General features: G+C 50.1%; 1 protein-coding gene across 2 annotated transcripts in view; it reads left to right on the top strand.

Moving 5' to 3' along the window:
- Positions 1-2,813: 2,813 nt before the first annotated feature.
- TVP23A (trans-golgi network vesicle protein 23 homolog A) overlaps positions 2,814-15,163 on the top strand; it is a 31,131-nt gene continuing 18,781 nt past the window's right edge. Inside the window, exons 1-2 of one of the 2 annotated variants that reach the window (XM_004020770.6) lie at positions 2,814-3,009; positions 3,261-3,340. In XM_004020770.6, the coding sequence (XP_004020819.1) occupies positions 3,001-3,009; positions 3,261-3,340 (89 nt within the window). In that variant the 5' untranslated portion in view covers positions 2,814-3,000. Of the gene's footprint in view, positions 3,010-3,260; positions 3,341-3,381; positions 7,445-15,163 lie in introns of those variants that run through there. The other variant, XM_060405885.1, reaches the window with a different exon arrangement.

Genomic DNA, 15,163 nt, shown 5'->3' with positions numbered 1-15,163 from the left:
GAGGAGTTGTGGTCCCATTTTACAGATGTGGACTGAGGCCAGAGAATTGAAGCCTCCTGCCCCAGCCCACCCAGACAGGGAGTGGCGAAACCACATTCCCAGCTGGGTTACCTGACTCTACAGGTCCACCTCCAAGGACCATCCAGAGGCCAGTGCCTGCCTGAGCCTGGAGCCCCTTCCCTTCAGTTGTTCTGGCTTCAGTGCTGGAAGCCACACTGCAGGGACCAGAGCTGGGGGCTGTTTCTCAAAGCTCTGTTCCCAAGCCTCTCCTGGGCCAAGACCAGCAGAGGTGACTCGAGGCAGGATTCAATAGTCATATTCAGTGATGCTGGTGTGAGGGGAGACGGTCAGTGTTTCCTAGAAGTCTCTGAACCCAAGGATTCCCCACTGTTCTTATTAAAAGCAGATTCCCGGGACTGGCCCTGGAGCTTCAGGGGCCCTGGAATCTGCATTTAACCTGCAGCCCCAGGTTACTCCACCTGCAATGCAGGAAACATGGGTTTGATCCCTGGGTCAGGAAGATCTCCTGGAGAGGGAAATGGCAACCCACTCCAATTTTTTGCCTGGAGAATCCCATGCACAGAGGAGCCTGGCTGGCTACAGTCCATGGGGTCGCAAAGAGTCAGACACGATTGAGCACTCAGACTCTGGTTAAACCACTGCAGCTGGTTTCAAAGCCAATGATGAATTTCCTGCAGAATCCTCAGGCTCTCTGCCCACTCTGAAACTCCACAGGCTGACTCTGCAGAGGATCATCCAGGTGTAGCAGGAAGAGAGGGAGGGAGCACTTTCCCCAGAGCCCCTAGTTCTGGCCCCCACCTCTGCACTCTCAGCCAGCGGCCCCCTGAGGAAAGCTCAGGAGCATGTGGCTTCCACGTGGTTGGGGCTGAGACTCTTCTCCAGGTACCCCCAACCTGAGGACTGAGAATGACAGTTTGACCCCAAATGGGGGTTCCAAGGGGGCTTTCCTACCTCCTCACCCCCTTGAGGACTCTCTGAGCCCCAGCTTAACAGACACCAGCAGCTGGTGATTCTCAGAATCAGAGGAAAAGCCCCTAAATGTTCTGTAACGGCTTCTCACCCTCACCTGCCCTCTGCTGTGGTCCCTTGTCTCCCCTCCACCCCCTCCCCGTTATCCCTCCCAGGCAGTTGCAGCCAAGCTGGGGAGGGTAGCTTAGGGTACCCTAACCTCTCAGCGTGACACTCTTCTTTGCCTGGAGCAGGCTTTGGGCTGGAAGAGCCAACAGGCTTTTCTAGAAAGCCAGGCTTTGGTGGCGGTTTGGTTGCTAAGTCATGTCCAACTCTTGGGACCCCATGGACTATAGTCTGCAAGGCTCCTCTGTCCATGGGATTTCCCAGGCAAGAATACTGGAATGGGTTGTCATATCCTTCTCCAGGATCTTCCTGACCCAGGGATCAAACCAGCATCTCCTGCATTGTGGGGATTCTTTACTGCCGAGTCACCAAGGAAGCTCTCTGGTGGTTGAGATCCTTGCAGTTCAAAGGGTGGTCCAGAGGCCTGCAACATTAGCATCACGGGGGTGCTGTTATCAATGCAGGCTCCCAGACCCCCTGACTCCCAAGAGGGTACATTCCAGGAGAAAGTACCCTCCCTCCACACACACCTGGCAGACCCTTCGTGGGATCAGTTTAGGAAATGCCTGCCCAAGGCTCAGAGCTTAGGTACCTTCTGGCACCTCTGCTCCCTACCCCTCCCTCCTGGCAGCCACCCACCCCTGCGGGGATCAGCAGGGAGTGAATTGTGTTGGGACCTTGGAAACCACCAGCACTTTTCTGAGTCACCAGGGATGGAAGACAGGTCCCTACTGCCCATGGCGGGAGGGCAAAAGGCAGGACTAGGGGCCTTGGCATCGAGACTCTTTGACCTCTGCTCCTATGTGGGTGGCCAGGAGGAGGTGAGGGCAGAAAGTAGAGGGGAGTGACCCTGTCCCAGGCCAGGAAAAGCTATCTGGTGACAAAGCCTTCCTTTGTGGGAGATAACTGGGAAGGCTTTTATATCCGTTTGTTGGTGTTGTTATTGCTCAGTCGCTAAATCGTGTCTGACTCTGTGGGACCCCATGGACTGTAGCCAGCCAGGCTCCTCTGTCCATGGGATTTTCTGGGCAAGAATGACCGAGTGGGTTGTCATTTCCTTCTCCAGGTGATCTTCCTGGACCAGGGACTGAACCTGCATTGCTTGCATTGGCAGGCAGGTTCTTTACTACTGAGCCACCAGGGAAGCAGAAACTCTACTATTACTGCTAATAATAGTTACTTTGTCCACAGTGTGTGTCTGGCACCAGGATGGAGGCAGCGTCCCGGTGGGCGGCCGTGGGACCCACGCCGCAGCTGCAGCAGATTCACCTGTTAAAAGGCAGAATCCGGAACTCCATTCCAGGCTTTATGAATCTCCCCTGTTGGCCTGGGAAATTGTTTTTAATTAAGGCCCTACGGAATTCTTTGGGGTCGAGGGTTTGCGGAAACACAGGCCTTCTCCAGCCTTGAGAGAGGCTGCCCAACACTGAGATTCATTCTTGCACTCGCTCCCTCCCTCGGTCGACATCTATGGAACATCCACCTGGTTCACTGACCCACTCGCTCTACTCCTCCAGGATCACCGATCTGGGTTCCCGAGTCCGCCTCTGAGCCCGAATCGTCCCCTCCCTGCCGCCGCTCCGTCTTCACCCTCCATCCTTGCATGGGGCATCAGCTCCCTCTCCTAGGCGGTGTTCCCAGAGAGCCCGGGCAGAGGGACCCTCCCAAGCCCCGCCCCCGCCAGGGCAGTCGAGCCCACCTCCCCCGCCCGCGACTGCGCTCTGGGGCCCGCGCGCCCCTCCCCCACCGGAGACCAGCAAGGAGGCTGCACCGGGGGCTCGGGCTCCGACCCCCACTCCCGCCGCCCCCGCGTCCCCGCCGCTGCCCGCCAGGCATCCCAGCCCTTCCGCAGCGAGAGGTGCAGCCGGAGGCGGGGTTGTGGCCTCCAGGTGGGCTCTGGGAAGGATGAAGCAGGTAGGGCCGCGGGGATGCCGGAGATGGGAGGGTGGTGGCAAGGATGCTGGGAGCCTTCCAGAGGGCTAGGAGAAGCTGGAGGAAGAGAAGGAGGAGGGGGAGGGATGCGAGAGCCGAGGCTTGGGCCTGCGCTGGACCCCAGGTGGGCGGGAGGGTGGAGAAGGGTAGGGGCCCCGCCCGCAGAGAGGGTCGTGGCCAGAGGGCCCCTGCACCGCTGGGAAGGGCCTGTGTCTCTCCATTGATGTCCCCAGGCCCTGGTGGACGATACTGAGGATGTGTCCTTGGACTTTGGCAACGAGGAGGAGCTGGCGTTTCGGAAAGCCAAGATCAGGTGCGTTCTGACCCGGTAGCTGGGCAGGCACACTCAGTGCTGCAGATTTATTCATTCAGGTTCATTCATTCAGGATGTACCAGACGTCGGGCTCCCAACACACCCAGGACAGATCAGACAAGGTCCTGCCCTCCTATTCTGTGGTCTTGGGGGGAGGGGACTAACAGGTGAACAAAGATGTTAACAAGATAATTAGTGTGATAAGAGTTGGGAAGAAAACAGGGTGATGAAAGAGAAAGTCACTGGGGAGGCTAGCAGCCTTGTGCTTTTAATTGTGATGCTGAAGAGCCCCTTGAACTGCAAGGAAATCACACCAGTCAATCCTAAAGGAAATCAGTCCTGAATATTCATTCATTGGAAGGATTGATGCTGAAGCTCAAATACTTTGGCTGCTTGATGCAAAGAGCCCACTCATTGGAAAGGACCCTGATGCAGGGAAAGGTTGAGGGCAAAAGGAGAAGGGGGCAGCAGAGGATGAGATGGTTGGATGGCATCACTGACTCAATAGGCATGAGTTGAGGAAACTCTGGGAGATAGTGAAGGACAAGGAAGTCTGGCGTGCTGCAGTCCATGGGGTTGCAAAGAGTTGGACACAACTGAACATCTGAACTGAACTGAGTGATGAGAGGCAGCCAGTCATGGGAGGCTTTGACCAAAACCTTCCTTGAAGAAGGAAAAGCAGGTTTAAGGGCCTGGGGTTGTTTGGAAAGTCGAAGGAAAGCCACTGTGTCTGGGTGAGTAGTGGGGGAGTAGACAGGGGTTGGCAGGAGGCTGGAGAGGTGGACAAGGGCTTGAATTTTTATTCTTGTCCCTCTTTCAACTCTGACCAGTGAGATATCGTTGTTGTTTTAGTCTCTCAGTCGTATCTGACTCTTTTGTGATCCCATGGACCTTGGCCCACCAGGCCCCTCTGTCTACCGGATTTCCTAGGCAAGAATACTGCAGTGGGTTGCCTTTTCCTCCTCCAGGGGATCTTTCCCACCCAGAAATCGAACCCACGTCTCCTGCACTGGCAGCCAGATTCTTTACCGTCTGAGCCACCTGGGAAGCCCCCAGCCAGATGTAGTGTTGGCTTAAAACAACAGAGATTTATTCTTTCATAGTTCTGAAGTCCAAAGTCAGTTTCACTGGGCTGAAACTAAAGTGTCCACAGGACACACTCCCTCTGGAGGTTCTAGGGGAAAAATCCATTTCTTGCCTTTTCCAGCTTCCAGTGGTTTGTTGGCTGGTGACTCCTTCCTCTGGCTCTCAAGACGAGCATTGTAGCATCCAGCCTCACTTTTATTTCACATTGCTTTTTCCTCTGTATCAGTCTCCCTCTGCCTTCCTCTTACTGGCTTACTTGTGGTTGCATTTTCGGACCCACCTGGATAATGCAGGGTAAGCTTCCCCCCTGAAGATCTTTAATTTGATCACACCCCTTTGCCATAGCAACTTAGTGACAGTCACAGTTTCCAGGGTTCAGGGCCCTGGATGGAGGGATTGTTCAACCTACCGTAGTGACCAATGGGTGTCTTTAAAGAAAGATACTGTGAGAGAACTGGAATCCTGGGATATCTTCTAGATCATCTAAACTCATTATGTGTTCAGTGTTGTTGTCTTTTTAAATTTAATTGGAGGATAATTGCTTTATATCGTGCTAGTTGTTGTTGTACAGCTACGTGACTCAGCGGCAAGAATAGATATATCCCCTCCGTTCGGACCACCCTCCTTTTGCCCCAGCCCTCTAGGTCACAGAGCACCGGGCTGCGCTCCCTGTGTTTCTGCAGCAGTTTCTTTCCAGCTGTCTGTTTTACGCATGGTAGTGTATGTAAGTCAATGTACTCTCAATTGGTCCCACCCTCTCCTTCCCCCACGGCGTGCATAAGTCCGTTCTCTACGGCTTATGTGTCTATTTCTGCCCTGCAAATAGGTTCATCAGTACCATTCTCTAGATTCCATATATATGTGTTCATATATGATATTTGTCTTTCTGACTTAACTTCACTCTGCATAACAGACTCTAGGTTCCTTCACCTCACTACAGCTGACTCAGTCTTCACTGAGCTCCTCCTGTATGCCCACGTCTGGGCTGGTGGCTGGGGACACGTGGTGTACAGGACACACCCCCTACCTCTATGGCGTGGTCTGGTCTGGAGCAGGGATGGTCAGCCTCAACAGTGCTGACATTTGGGGCCAGGTTCCTCTTGGTGGTGAGGATGTCCTGTGCATTTAGGATATTTAGCAGCATCTCTGGCTTCCGTTCACCACATGCCAGGAGCATCCCACCAGTGAGGTTTGCAGACAGTGCCAAGTGTTCCCTGGGAGGCAAACTTTCCCGGGTTGGAAACCACGGGTGTCGGGGTGTAGGGTATAGGCATGCCCATGGCTGTTATGGTTCAGTGTTTTAAATGCTGCGATTTCAGAGGGGGAAGGAGAGGGTGGGATGAATTGAGAGAGTAGTATTGACACATATACTTTATCAAATGTAAAATTAGATAACCCGTGGAAATCTGCTGTGTGACACAAGGAACTCAAACCGGGGCTCTGTGACAACCTCGAGGGCTGGGATGGAGTGGGAAGTGGGAGGGAGGTCCAAGAGGGAGGGGACATGTGTATACTTGTGGCTGATTCATGTTGATGTATGGCAGAAGCCAGCACAGTATTGTAAAGCAGTTATCCTCCAGATAAAAATAAATACATTTAAATATATTTAAAAAATGCTGTGACTGGCAAAAGCTTGGGCCTTTATGCTGGCCAGGGGAGAAAATGACAGCTAAGCTGAGGCCAAAGGATGGGTAGGAGTTAACTAAGAGACGTGGAGTGAGCACACACAAAGGCTTAGAGGGGAGAGCAAGAGCTTAAGGAGTTCACACTGGTTTACTGGAAAGTAGTTAGAGCAGAGGCTCAAGGGCAGAAGGAATCACGAAACAGAAGCTGGGAGCTTGGGCCAGGGCGCTGGCAGGGCTGGTGAAGGGAAGTGGAGGGGCACAGAGGAGGCAGAATCAGCCAGCCTTGGTGGTGATCAAGATGTGGGTGCAGATGGGGATAGTCAAGGGTGATGCCCAGCCTTCTGGCCTTGGGACCCAGGTGGAAGGGCACTTATGCGGGAAAGATGTTGAGTCCAGGGTTGTCTTTGTTTGCTTGTGGTGGAATGCTCCAACAGCCAGGTTTGATTGGCTGCAGGGCAGAGAGGCTGGATCTGATTGGGCGGGGGGCGGGGGGGATCACGTGGCCTGCATTCAGCTATCTGGGAGGTATCAGGTCATGGACCTGTGTGTGCCTGAGAGCTTCCAATCCCATAATCCTCTGGTGTGCCTAATGCACATTTCTGGTCCAGCCCTGGACACTCTACCGGATTCCCACAGGATGAGCATCTCTAGTTGATTCTGATGCTCAAGAATATACAGATGATATCATTTATATGTGGAATCTAAAAAAAAGGGGGGTACAAACAAATGTATCTACAAAACAGAAATAGACTAACAGATGTAGAAAACAAGCTTATGGTTATCAGGGGTAAGAGAGGAGGAATAAATTGGAAAATTGGGATTGACATACACATACTGCATATATGAATATAAATACTATCATGAGTAGGGGTTTCCTGGTGGCTCAGATGGTAAAGAAGCTGCCTGCAATGTGGGAGACCTGGGTTCAAACCCTGGGTTGGGAAGATGCCTGGGAGAAGAAAACAGCAACCCACTCCGGTGTTCTTGCCTTGAGGATTCCATGGACAGAGGAGCCTGGCAGGCTACAGTCCATGGAGTCACAAAGAGTCAGACACAACTGAGCGACTCTCACTCACTCATATATATAGTAGATAACAAATAAGGACCTACTCTATAGCACAGGGAACTCTACTGAATTCTCTGTAATGACCTTGCCTGGAAAATCCCATCGACAGACGACCCCCTGCAGTCCATGGGGTCTTGACGAGTCGGACACGACTGAGCGACGTCACTTTCACTTTTCACTTTCATGCATTGGAGAAGGGAATGGCAGCCTGCTCCAGTCTTCTTGCCTGGAGAATCCCAGGGACAGCAGAGCCTGCTGGGCTGCCGTCTATGGGGTCGCACAGAGTTGGACACGACTGAAGCTTCTTAGCAGCAGCAGCAGCAGCAGGTGAGAATTGTTATTTGTAAATTCCATGTTGAAATGGATTCCAGGTTGACTCTGAAGGGAGGTGAGGTTATGGAAGGGGTCCTGAAGCGGGAGTCTGGGGTTTCAGGGCTGCGTCTGCCTTTACTGCTTGCTGGCTTTGTGATTCTGAACAGTGTTCATCTTGCCTTGTTAAGCCTCCATTGACCCATCTGTGAAGAAAGGGTACCTGTACCAACCTGGCCTCCCCACGTGATTGCTATGTACAGTTTGTTCAGCACATGTTTATCCAGCATCTGTGTATAGGTGCTGGCTAAGCCCTGGGGATAGAGACTTGGCCCCTTCCATTCTTGTCCCTGGTTCCGGGTCAGTGAAGTGCAGTGTGGTGGGGAGAGCACCTTGCTGAATCAGTGAAGGATGTGACTCTGTAGCACACCTGGGCAGGTAGAGGAAATGTTATTAATAGTGATGCTGTGTGTGTTTTTCCCCAGTGGGCTGCTTTTTTTTTCTTTTCTTTTTTACTTTTTTTAGTGTGGAAAAAAACCCACAACATAAAATTTACCATTTTTGAATGTTCAGTACTGTTAAATATATTTATGTTGTCGTAAAACGGATCTCCCGGACTTTTTCATCTACAAATCTGAGACTCTTTCCCCTTCAATACCAACTCTCTATTCCCTCCTCCCCCAATTTGACAACTTAATTTTTTTGCTTTTTGGCTATGCCTCTCAGTGTGAGAGATCTTAACTCCCCTGCCAGGGATCGAACCCACACCCTCTGCCATGGAAGCATGGAGTCTTTTTTTTTTAATATTTATTTATTTGGCTGCTCTGGGTCTTAGTTGTGGCATGCAGGGTCTTTAGTTGCAGCAAGCGAACCCTTAGTTGCGGCATGTGAGATCAAGTTCGCTGAGCAGGGATCCATCCCGGGCGCCCTGCATTGGTAGCACAGAATCTTAGCCATTGGACCACCAGGAAAGTCCCTGAATTTAACAACTTTAGATACTTCATGTAAATAGAATCATAGAGAATATGTCTTTTTGTGCTGGCTTATTTCACTTAACATAATGTCCTCAATGTTCACCATGCTCTATCATATGTCAGTTTCCTTCCTTTTAAAGGCTGAAGAATATTTCATTGTGTGTACAGACCACACTTTGTTTATCCATTCATCTGTCAGTGGACACTTCGGTTGCTTCCATGTTTTAGCTCTTGTAGATATTACTGCAATGAACATGGATGTACAGATATCTCTTTAAGACCCTGTTTTCAATTCTTGATAGATACCCAGAAGTGGGCTTGTTGGGTCATATGGGAATTCTGGTTTTAACTTCTTGAGGAACTTTCATACTATTTTCCATAACACTTGAAGCATTTCACAATCCCACCAGCCATGCACAAGTTTCCAATTTCTCTACCTCCTCACCAGCAACTGTTATTTTGTTTTTTTTATTTTACTTTTCATTTTTTATTTTTTTCAGAGTAGCCATCCTGATGGATGCGAGCTGGTGTCTTGTTATAGATCTGACTGCCTTTCCCTAATGGTTAGTGACGTTGAGCTGCTGCTTGTGTGCATGTTTGCCACTGGCGCACCATGTTTGGAGAAATGTCCGTCCAAAGCCCTTTCCCTGTTCTTTAATGGGTTATTGGATTTTTGTTGTTGTTGTTTGGTGGTTGGCATTTTTAAAATATATTCTGGATATTAAGGTCTTATGAAACATATGATTTGCAAATGTTTTCTCCCATTTCACTGGTTACCTTTCCAATCTATTGATGGTGTCCTTCAGTGAACAAAAGTTTTTAAATTTTACGTAGTTCCATTTATGATTTTTCCTTTTGCTATCTTTGCTTCTGGTATCATGTTGTGTGTGTGGTATATGTTTTTACTGAAATGTTCACATGTCATAAACTCACAGTTTATACAATTCAGTGTGGTTTTTAGTGTATCCACAAGGTTGTGCAGTCACCCTCACTGTCTTATCTTTTTCATCACCCTGGATGGGAGTCCTGGACCCTTCAAGCAGTCACTTCCCATTTCTCCCCTCCCCCAGCCCCTGGAAACCACTAATCTACTTTCCAGCCCTTTGAATTTGCTCACTTTGGACACTTCATGTAAATGGGATCATACAGTATGTGGCCTTTTATCTGGCTTCTCTCACTGAGCATAAGGTTTTCAAGGTTCATCCGTGTTTTGGCATGTCCTTCACTACTTTTTATGGCTGAATCATATTTCATTGGCTGGCTAGAGTACATTTTCTGTATCCTTCATCCGTTGATGAGCGCTTGAGTTCCCTTTGCTCTCTCGGTTCTTATGAATAACGCTGTGAACATTCACGTGGGGGCCTCCCGGGTGGCTCAGTAGTAAAGGATCCGCCTGCCAATGCAGCAGATGCAGGTTCGAGCCCTGGGTCAGGAAGATCCCCTGGAGGAGGAAACTGCAACCCACTCCAGTATTCTTGCCTGGAGAATCGCGTGGACAGAGGAGTCTGGAAGGCCGCAGTTCAGGGGGTTGTAAAGAGTCGGACACGACTGAGTGACTGAGCGTGCACACATGCACCCACGCTAGCACACACGTATGAACATTCAGGTACAAGTTTATGTTTGAATATATGTTTTCAGTTCTCTGGCTTGGCTAAATGGTAACTGTTTTAGCCGTGCTGTGTTGCAGACCAATTTTTAGTGAGTATTCTGGGCTTCCAGCGGCCTTGAGGAGCAGGAGGAGCCTGGACTCAAGTTCAGACAGTCCCAGGATTGGGTCCTGGCTCCACCATTCCCCAGCCAACTAACTGTGGTTGTGGGTTTGACTTGGCAGACAGCCTCACAAGATGCAAATAGGCTTTCATATATGGTGGCGAAATGATGAAGAATTCGCTTGCCAACGCAGGAGATGCAAGAGACATGGGTTTGATCCCTGGGTCAGGAAAATCCCCTGAAGTAGGAAATGGCCCACTCCAGTAGTCTTGCCTGGGAAATTCCATGGACAGAGGAGCCTGGAGGGCTACAGTCCATGGGGTCACAAAGAATCTGACACAACTGAGCGTACACGCATACACACACCTGTTTATGTGGTTCTCTAGAAGGAAACAAGTCAGAGACATAGTATCTTCATCTCACTGAGGGACTCTGCAGCTCCCTTCTCTATTTTCTCATCTGTAAAATGGAGATGAGGTTAGCTCTATCGCAGGCTGTGTGAGGAGGACTCAATTGGGTGAAGAAAGTATATGTGATGAGGCCAGCGGGACCACTGACACCTTGTGTGTGCTTCATAAACGGCACCTATTCTCTGATCGTAAGTGTGACTTTGGTGTCCTGACTCTGGGCAGAGCTGGAGTGGAGCCTCAGTCGCAACAGGATGTCACACTGGGATTGTCCGTGGAGCTGGGGACTGTCCGTCAGATGGAAAGTTTGGTTTATGCTTTCAAAGCACTGTCTTCACAAAATTCATCTGGACCCACATGTTGTGATTTCCAGTGGATTCCCATCTGGAGTGGGATGATGTCCTCTTGCTCCTGGCAGAGTTATTGGATCTGAGGATGGTCTCAGTTGTCAGGGCTGGTTTGCTGGTGGGGTTTGGTCAGTGTTCCGTGGTTGGTCCTAGTTCAGCCCAATGGGGCTTAAATTGAGGGGACTGCTACCCTCTGGTCTCAGGCACCACAGGAAGTCCCCTGTTGGTGGGGCCAGGACCCAAGGCAGAAATCACGTGGAATCATAATCCGTGCCTAGCCTATCAAGTAGGATAATGTTTTGTCTTTCAAGAAGTGTCCCACTATCCATTCATCTTTCCATGATAGACACCCAAAGCTGTTCCTCAAAACGAGCTCCAGATGAAATTCTTGGCTGCTTTTAAGGGGAAGTTAGATTGAGTGAAAAATAATAGCAAACACTTACTTACTATATGTGGGCACTGCTATGTTACTCATAATATTCATTTAAGCTGTATTACAAACCTATGAGGGCTTCCCTGGTGGCTGAGATGGTAAAGAATCTGTCTGCAATGCAGGAGACCCAGGTTCAATCCCTGGGTGGGGAAGATCCTCTGGAGAAGGGAATGGCAACCCACTCCAGTATTCTTGGCTGGAGAATTCCATGACAGAGGAGCCTGGTGGGCTACAGTCCGTAGGGGTCGCAGAGTTGGATACAAATGAGCAACTTTCACTTTTTCTCAAACCTGTGAAGTCGATACTGTGATTTTCTTTTTAAAAATTAATTTCAAGATGGAAGAAATTGAAGGAAAGAGTTGAGGGATTGGCCCGAGCCGAGGTCACACAGCTGTGCAGTTGCAAGGTGGGGATTTGAGCCATTAGATCTGGCTCTGGAGTGGCATCTTAGGTTAGACTGTGCTTCGGGGAGCTTTAGGTGTTCATGCAGGTGGGGATCCTTGGGGACAGGCACTGCCTGGGATCAGCATTTCCAGGCCTTCCATCATCTGCTTCCTCCCGGGAGTCCTTCATATTTTCCTTGTGTAGAGGAGAGTGTGGAATTGCCCCTCGTTTGCAGAGCAGGCTTTCTCAGCCCTCGGCACTGATACATCTGTGTGCTCTGTCACTCAACCGTGCCTTGCGACCCTGTGGACTGTAGTCTGCAGGCTTCTCTGTCCATGGGATTTTCCTGGCAAGAACACTGGAGTGGATACTTGGGACTGGCTAGTTCTTTGTGGGGGCTGTGCTGTGTGTTGCAGGATTTTAGCAGCCTCCGTGGACTCTACCCACTTGATGCCAGTAACGCTGCCCCCCTCCCCCAGCTGTGACAACCAAAGGTGACTCCAGACTCTGCCAAGTGATGTGCCCTTGGGGCAGAATTGCCCCTGGTTGAGAACGCTGTTTAGATTATTCTCTTGCCCTCTCTGGGGTTTGGATTTAGAGAAATTAAATTTGTATTTAAGGGGACTCAGAGCATGCTTGAGACCTCTGTGTTTGACGTTGACCCCTGAGAAGCTGATGGTGTGGCGGGGCGAGGAAGGAAGGGGGCAGGTGATGGTACAGATATGCCTCAGGGGCTGTCCATTATTCCCGGAAATCGAAACAGGTACGTCTCTGATTGTTCCACACACATTGTGCTGCAACACAGAGATGAGAATAATTTTGTTTTTTCTTTGTTGTTAGAAAGTCTGATTGCCTCAATAAGTGAGGATCCCTCACCCAGACCCCTGTCCCCATGACTTTATGCAACAAATCACGCTGCCCCTGTCCCCACTCTAAAATCTATTTTTAAAAATATAGAAATAGTGACACATAAGCAGGTCTCACAAAAGGCTGATTGTTTAATTTTAAGGAAGGTTCACGATTACCAAGGAAAATAACCCGCAGAATCAAGGAACTAGACAAATTTCAGTTCTCTTTGATTAGGACACAGAATTACATGTTTTGAAATTAACCCCTTACGTCTCCATCTCCTTTAGTTCCCCTTCTTTATGTTTCTTGTTAACATGAAATTGATTACATAAGCAATGCCAACAATATCCAAGGGACATTTCTCCTGAACCATAACTCACGCAATTGAGGAAGGCATCAGGGACCAGAAGGAGGTGGTGGTCGGACGTTGGTTCCTTGATGTTCCAAACTTGACCATGTGGACCAGGAGTGTTTAACGTGCCATTCACTTATTCCGAGGTTGACACTATTGGCATTTGGGGCTGGACATTGTTTCTTGCAGGGACTGTCCTGTGCACGCAAGGATGGTTAGCAGCATCTCTGGCCTCTACCCATTAGATTCCAGAAGCAGTCCCCTAGTTGCAGCAACCAAAAACATTTCCAGACACTGCTGGCAAGGGACCCCAAATCACCTCCCATGTGAGAGCCACTGATTTATTCTTTCACTCACTCATTTATTCGTTAAGTCAAGAACACCTTTCAAGGACCTTTGTGTGCCTAGCACTGTTTGAAGGACCGCAGAGAAAACTAGATGGGCATGGTCCATGTCCTCGTGGAGCTGACGTTTTAATTGAGAGGAGACAGTGAACGAATCAGCAAATATCTAAACAAAGTAACATCAGAGGGTGGTAAGTGCCATGAGAAAGGGGGCCAGGTCCAGGCGGCCCGTTTAGATTCTAGAGGGCGCAGAGAAGGCCCAAGGAGGTGCATTTGGACTGGGACCCAAATGTGGAGGAGGAGCCAGGCATGGGAAAATGCACAGAAGAGACTTCTGGCAGAGGGAACAGCAGTGCAAAGCCCTGGGGTGGGAGTGTAGTCTAGGGGTTGTTGGAACCAGGCCAGTGTGTAGCAAGTGGGAAAGTGGGAGGAAGAGGCAGTTGGAGATTTGTTAGGGAAGAGCTGCGGGGGCTTTGAAAATTCTGATGGGAAATTGGAATTGCTCTGCTTTGATGGGCAGTCTTTGGAGGGATTTGAGCAGGGGAGAGGCATGATCTGACTGACCCTTGAGGACGCTCCCAGTGACTGTTAAGTGGCCTGTAGGGCAAGAACAGTAGCAGAGAGATGTTAGGAGGCTGGTGAAGGGGCCAGGGTGAAAGATGCTGGCGGCCTGGACTGGCTGGACTCCAGGGACACACATGGGAACTTGGCTTAAATTGACCTTTGTCCCAATTCTGCCCCCTTCTGGGACTTCTGAGATTGGACAGGGAAGGGTGAAGGCAGCAGGTCCCAGACGCATGTCACTGGGCCTGCATTTCCAAGGGATCTCAGCTCTTATCAGCATCCCCAGTGAACTCAGCAAACAAAGGACCAAAACTTCAGGGCCTCCATTCCCAAAGATGCTGAGTCAGTACGTGTTGAGATGGGTGTGACAGGCTTCTGCAATGTGATTCTGCTCTGAGCGAATTGGCATATTTTTCTAGGTTGTCTGTTTCTGGATTAAGTAGGGAGTGGTGTGTGTGTGTGCATGGGTGTGTGTTCACCTTCATTAGAGTATGGGTAGGTATTGATAATGGGCTTCCCTGGTGGCTTAGCGCTGAAGAATCCACCTGCGATGTGGGTTCAATCCCCGGGTTGAGAAGATCCCCTGGAGACGGAAATGGCCACCCACTCCAGTACTGTTGCCTGGGAAATCCCAGGGACAGAGGAGCCTGGCGGGCTACACAGTCTATGGGGTTGCAACAGAGTTGGACACGACTGAGTGACTAAATGGCAATAGCAGGTGTTGATACAAGGCTCAGCCATATATTCTGGCAAGTGATGCTGATGACATCTCCTTAATCAAGACTGGCTCAATAACTTCGGGTTGGAATCCAAGGGGAATGGCCTGAGGCTGGTCCTACTCCAGCCTGAAGGAAATTCTCTTCACACAGGGGCTCAGCCTTGGGTGTTCCATGGCCGATGACTCACTCCTCACTCATTACGGAAGTAAGGAGGCTTTCAGAATGACTCAGAAATAGCCACAGATGGTGTTAATGGATCCTCACATTTTCCCTAGCATTGCAATACAGATGTCTCTCTCCTCAGGATAGTAAAATACTTTACAAAGTGCAAAGGAACAGTCAGCCAACTGACTCCAAGCCTCTGACATACTCTCTTGGACCAGGGATAATGATGAAGAGCCGCTCAGTTGTGACCAACTCTTTGCAACCCCATGGAGTATAGCCCGCCAGGCTCCTCTGTCCATGAAGATTCTCCAGGCCAGAATTCTGGAGTGGGTAGCCATGCCCTCCTCCAGGGGATCTTCCCAACCCAGGGATGGAACCCAGGTCTCCCCCATTGCAGGTGGATTCTTTACCAGCTAAGCCACAAGGGAAGACCAAGAATACTGGAGTGGGTAGCTTATCCCTTCTCCAGGGGATCTTCCTGATTCAGGA

Source organism: Ovis aries, chromosome 24 (genome assembly GCF_016772045.2).
Source record: "Ovis aries strain OAR_USU_Benz2616 breed Rambouillet chromosome 24, ARS-UI_Ramb_v3.0, whole genome shotgun sequence".
Taxonomy (NCBI): Eukaryota; Metazoa; Chordata; class Mammalia; order Artiodactyla; family Bovidae; genus Ovis; species Ovis aries.
Note: the sequence above shows the minus strand (reverse complement) of the source record. Positions and strands in the feature narration are given on the sequence as shown.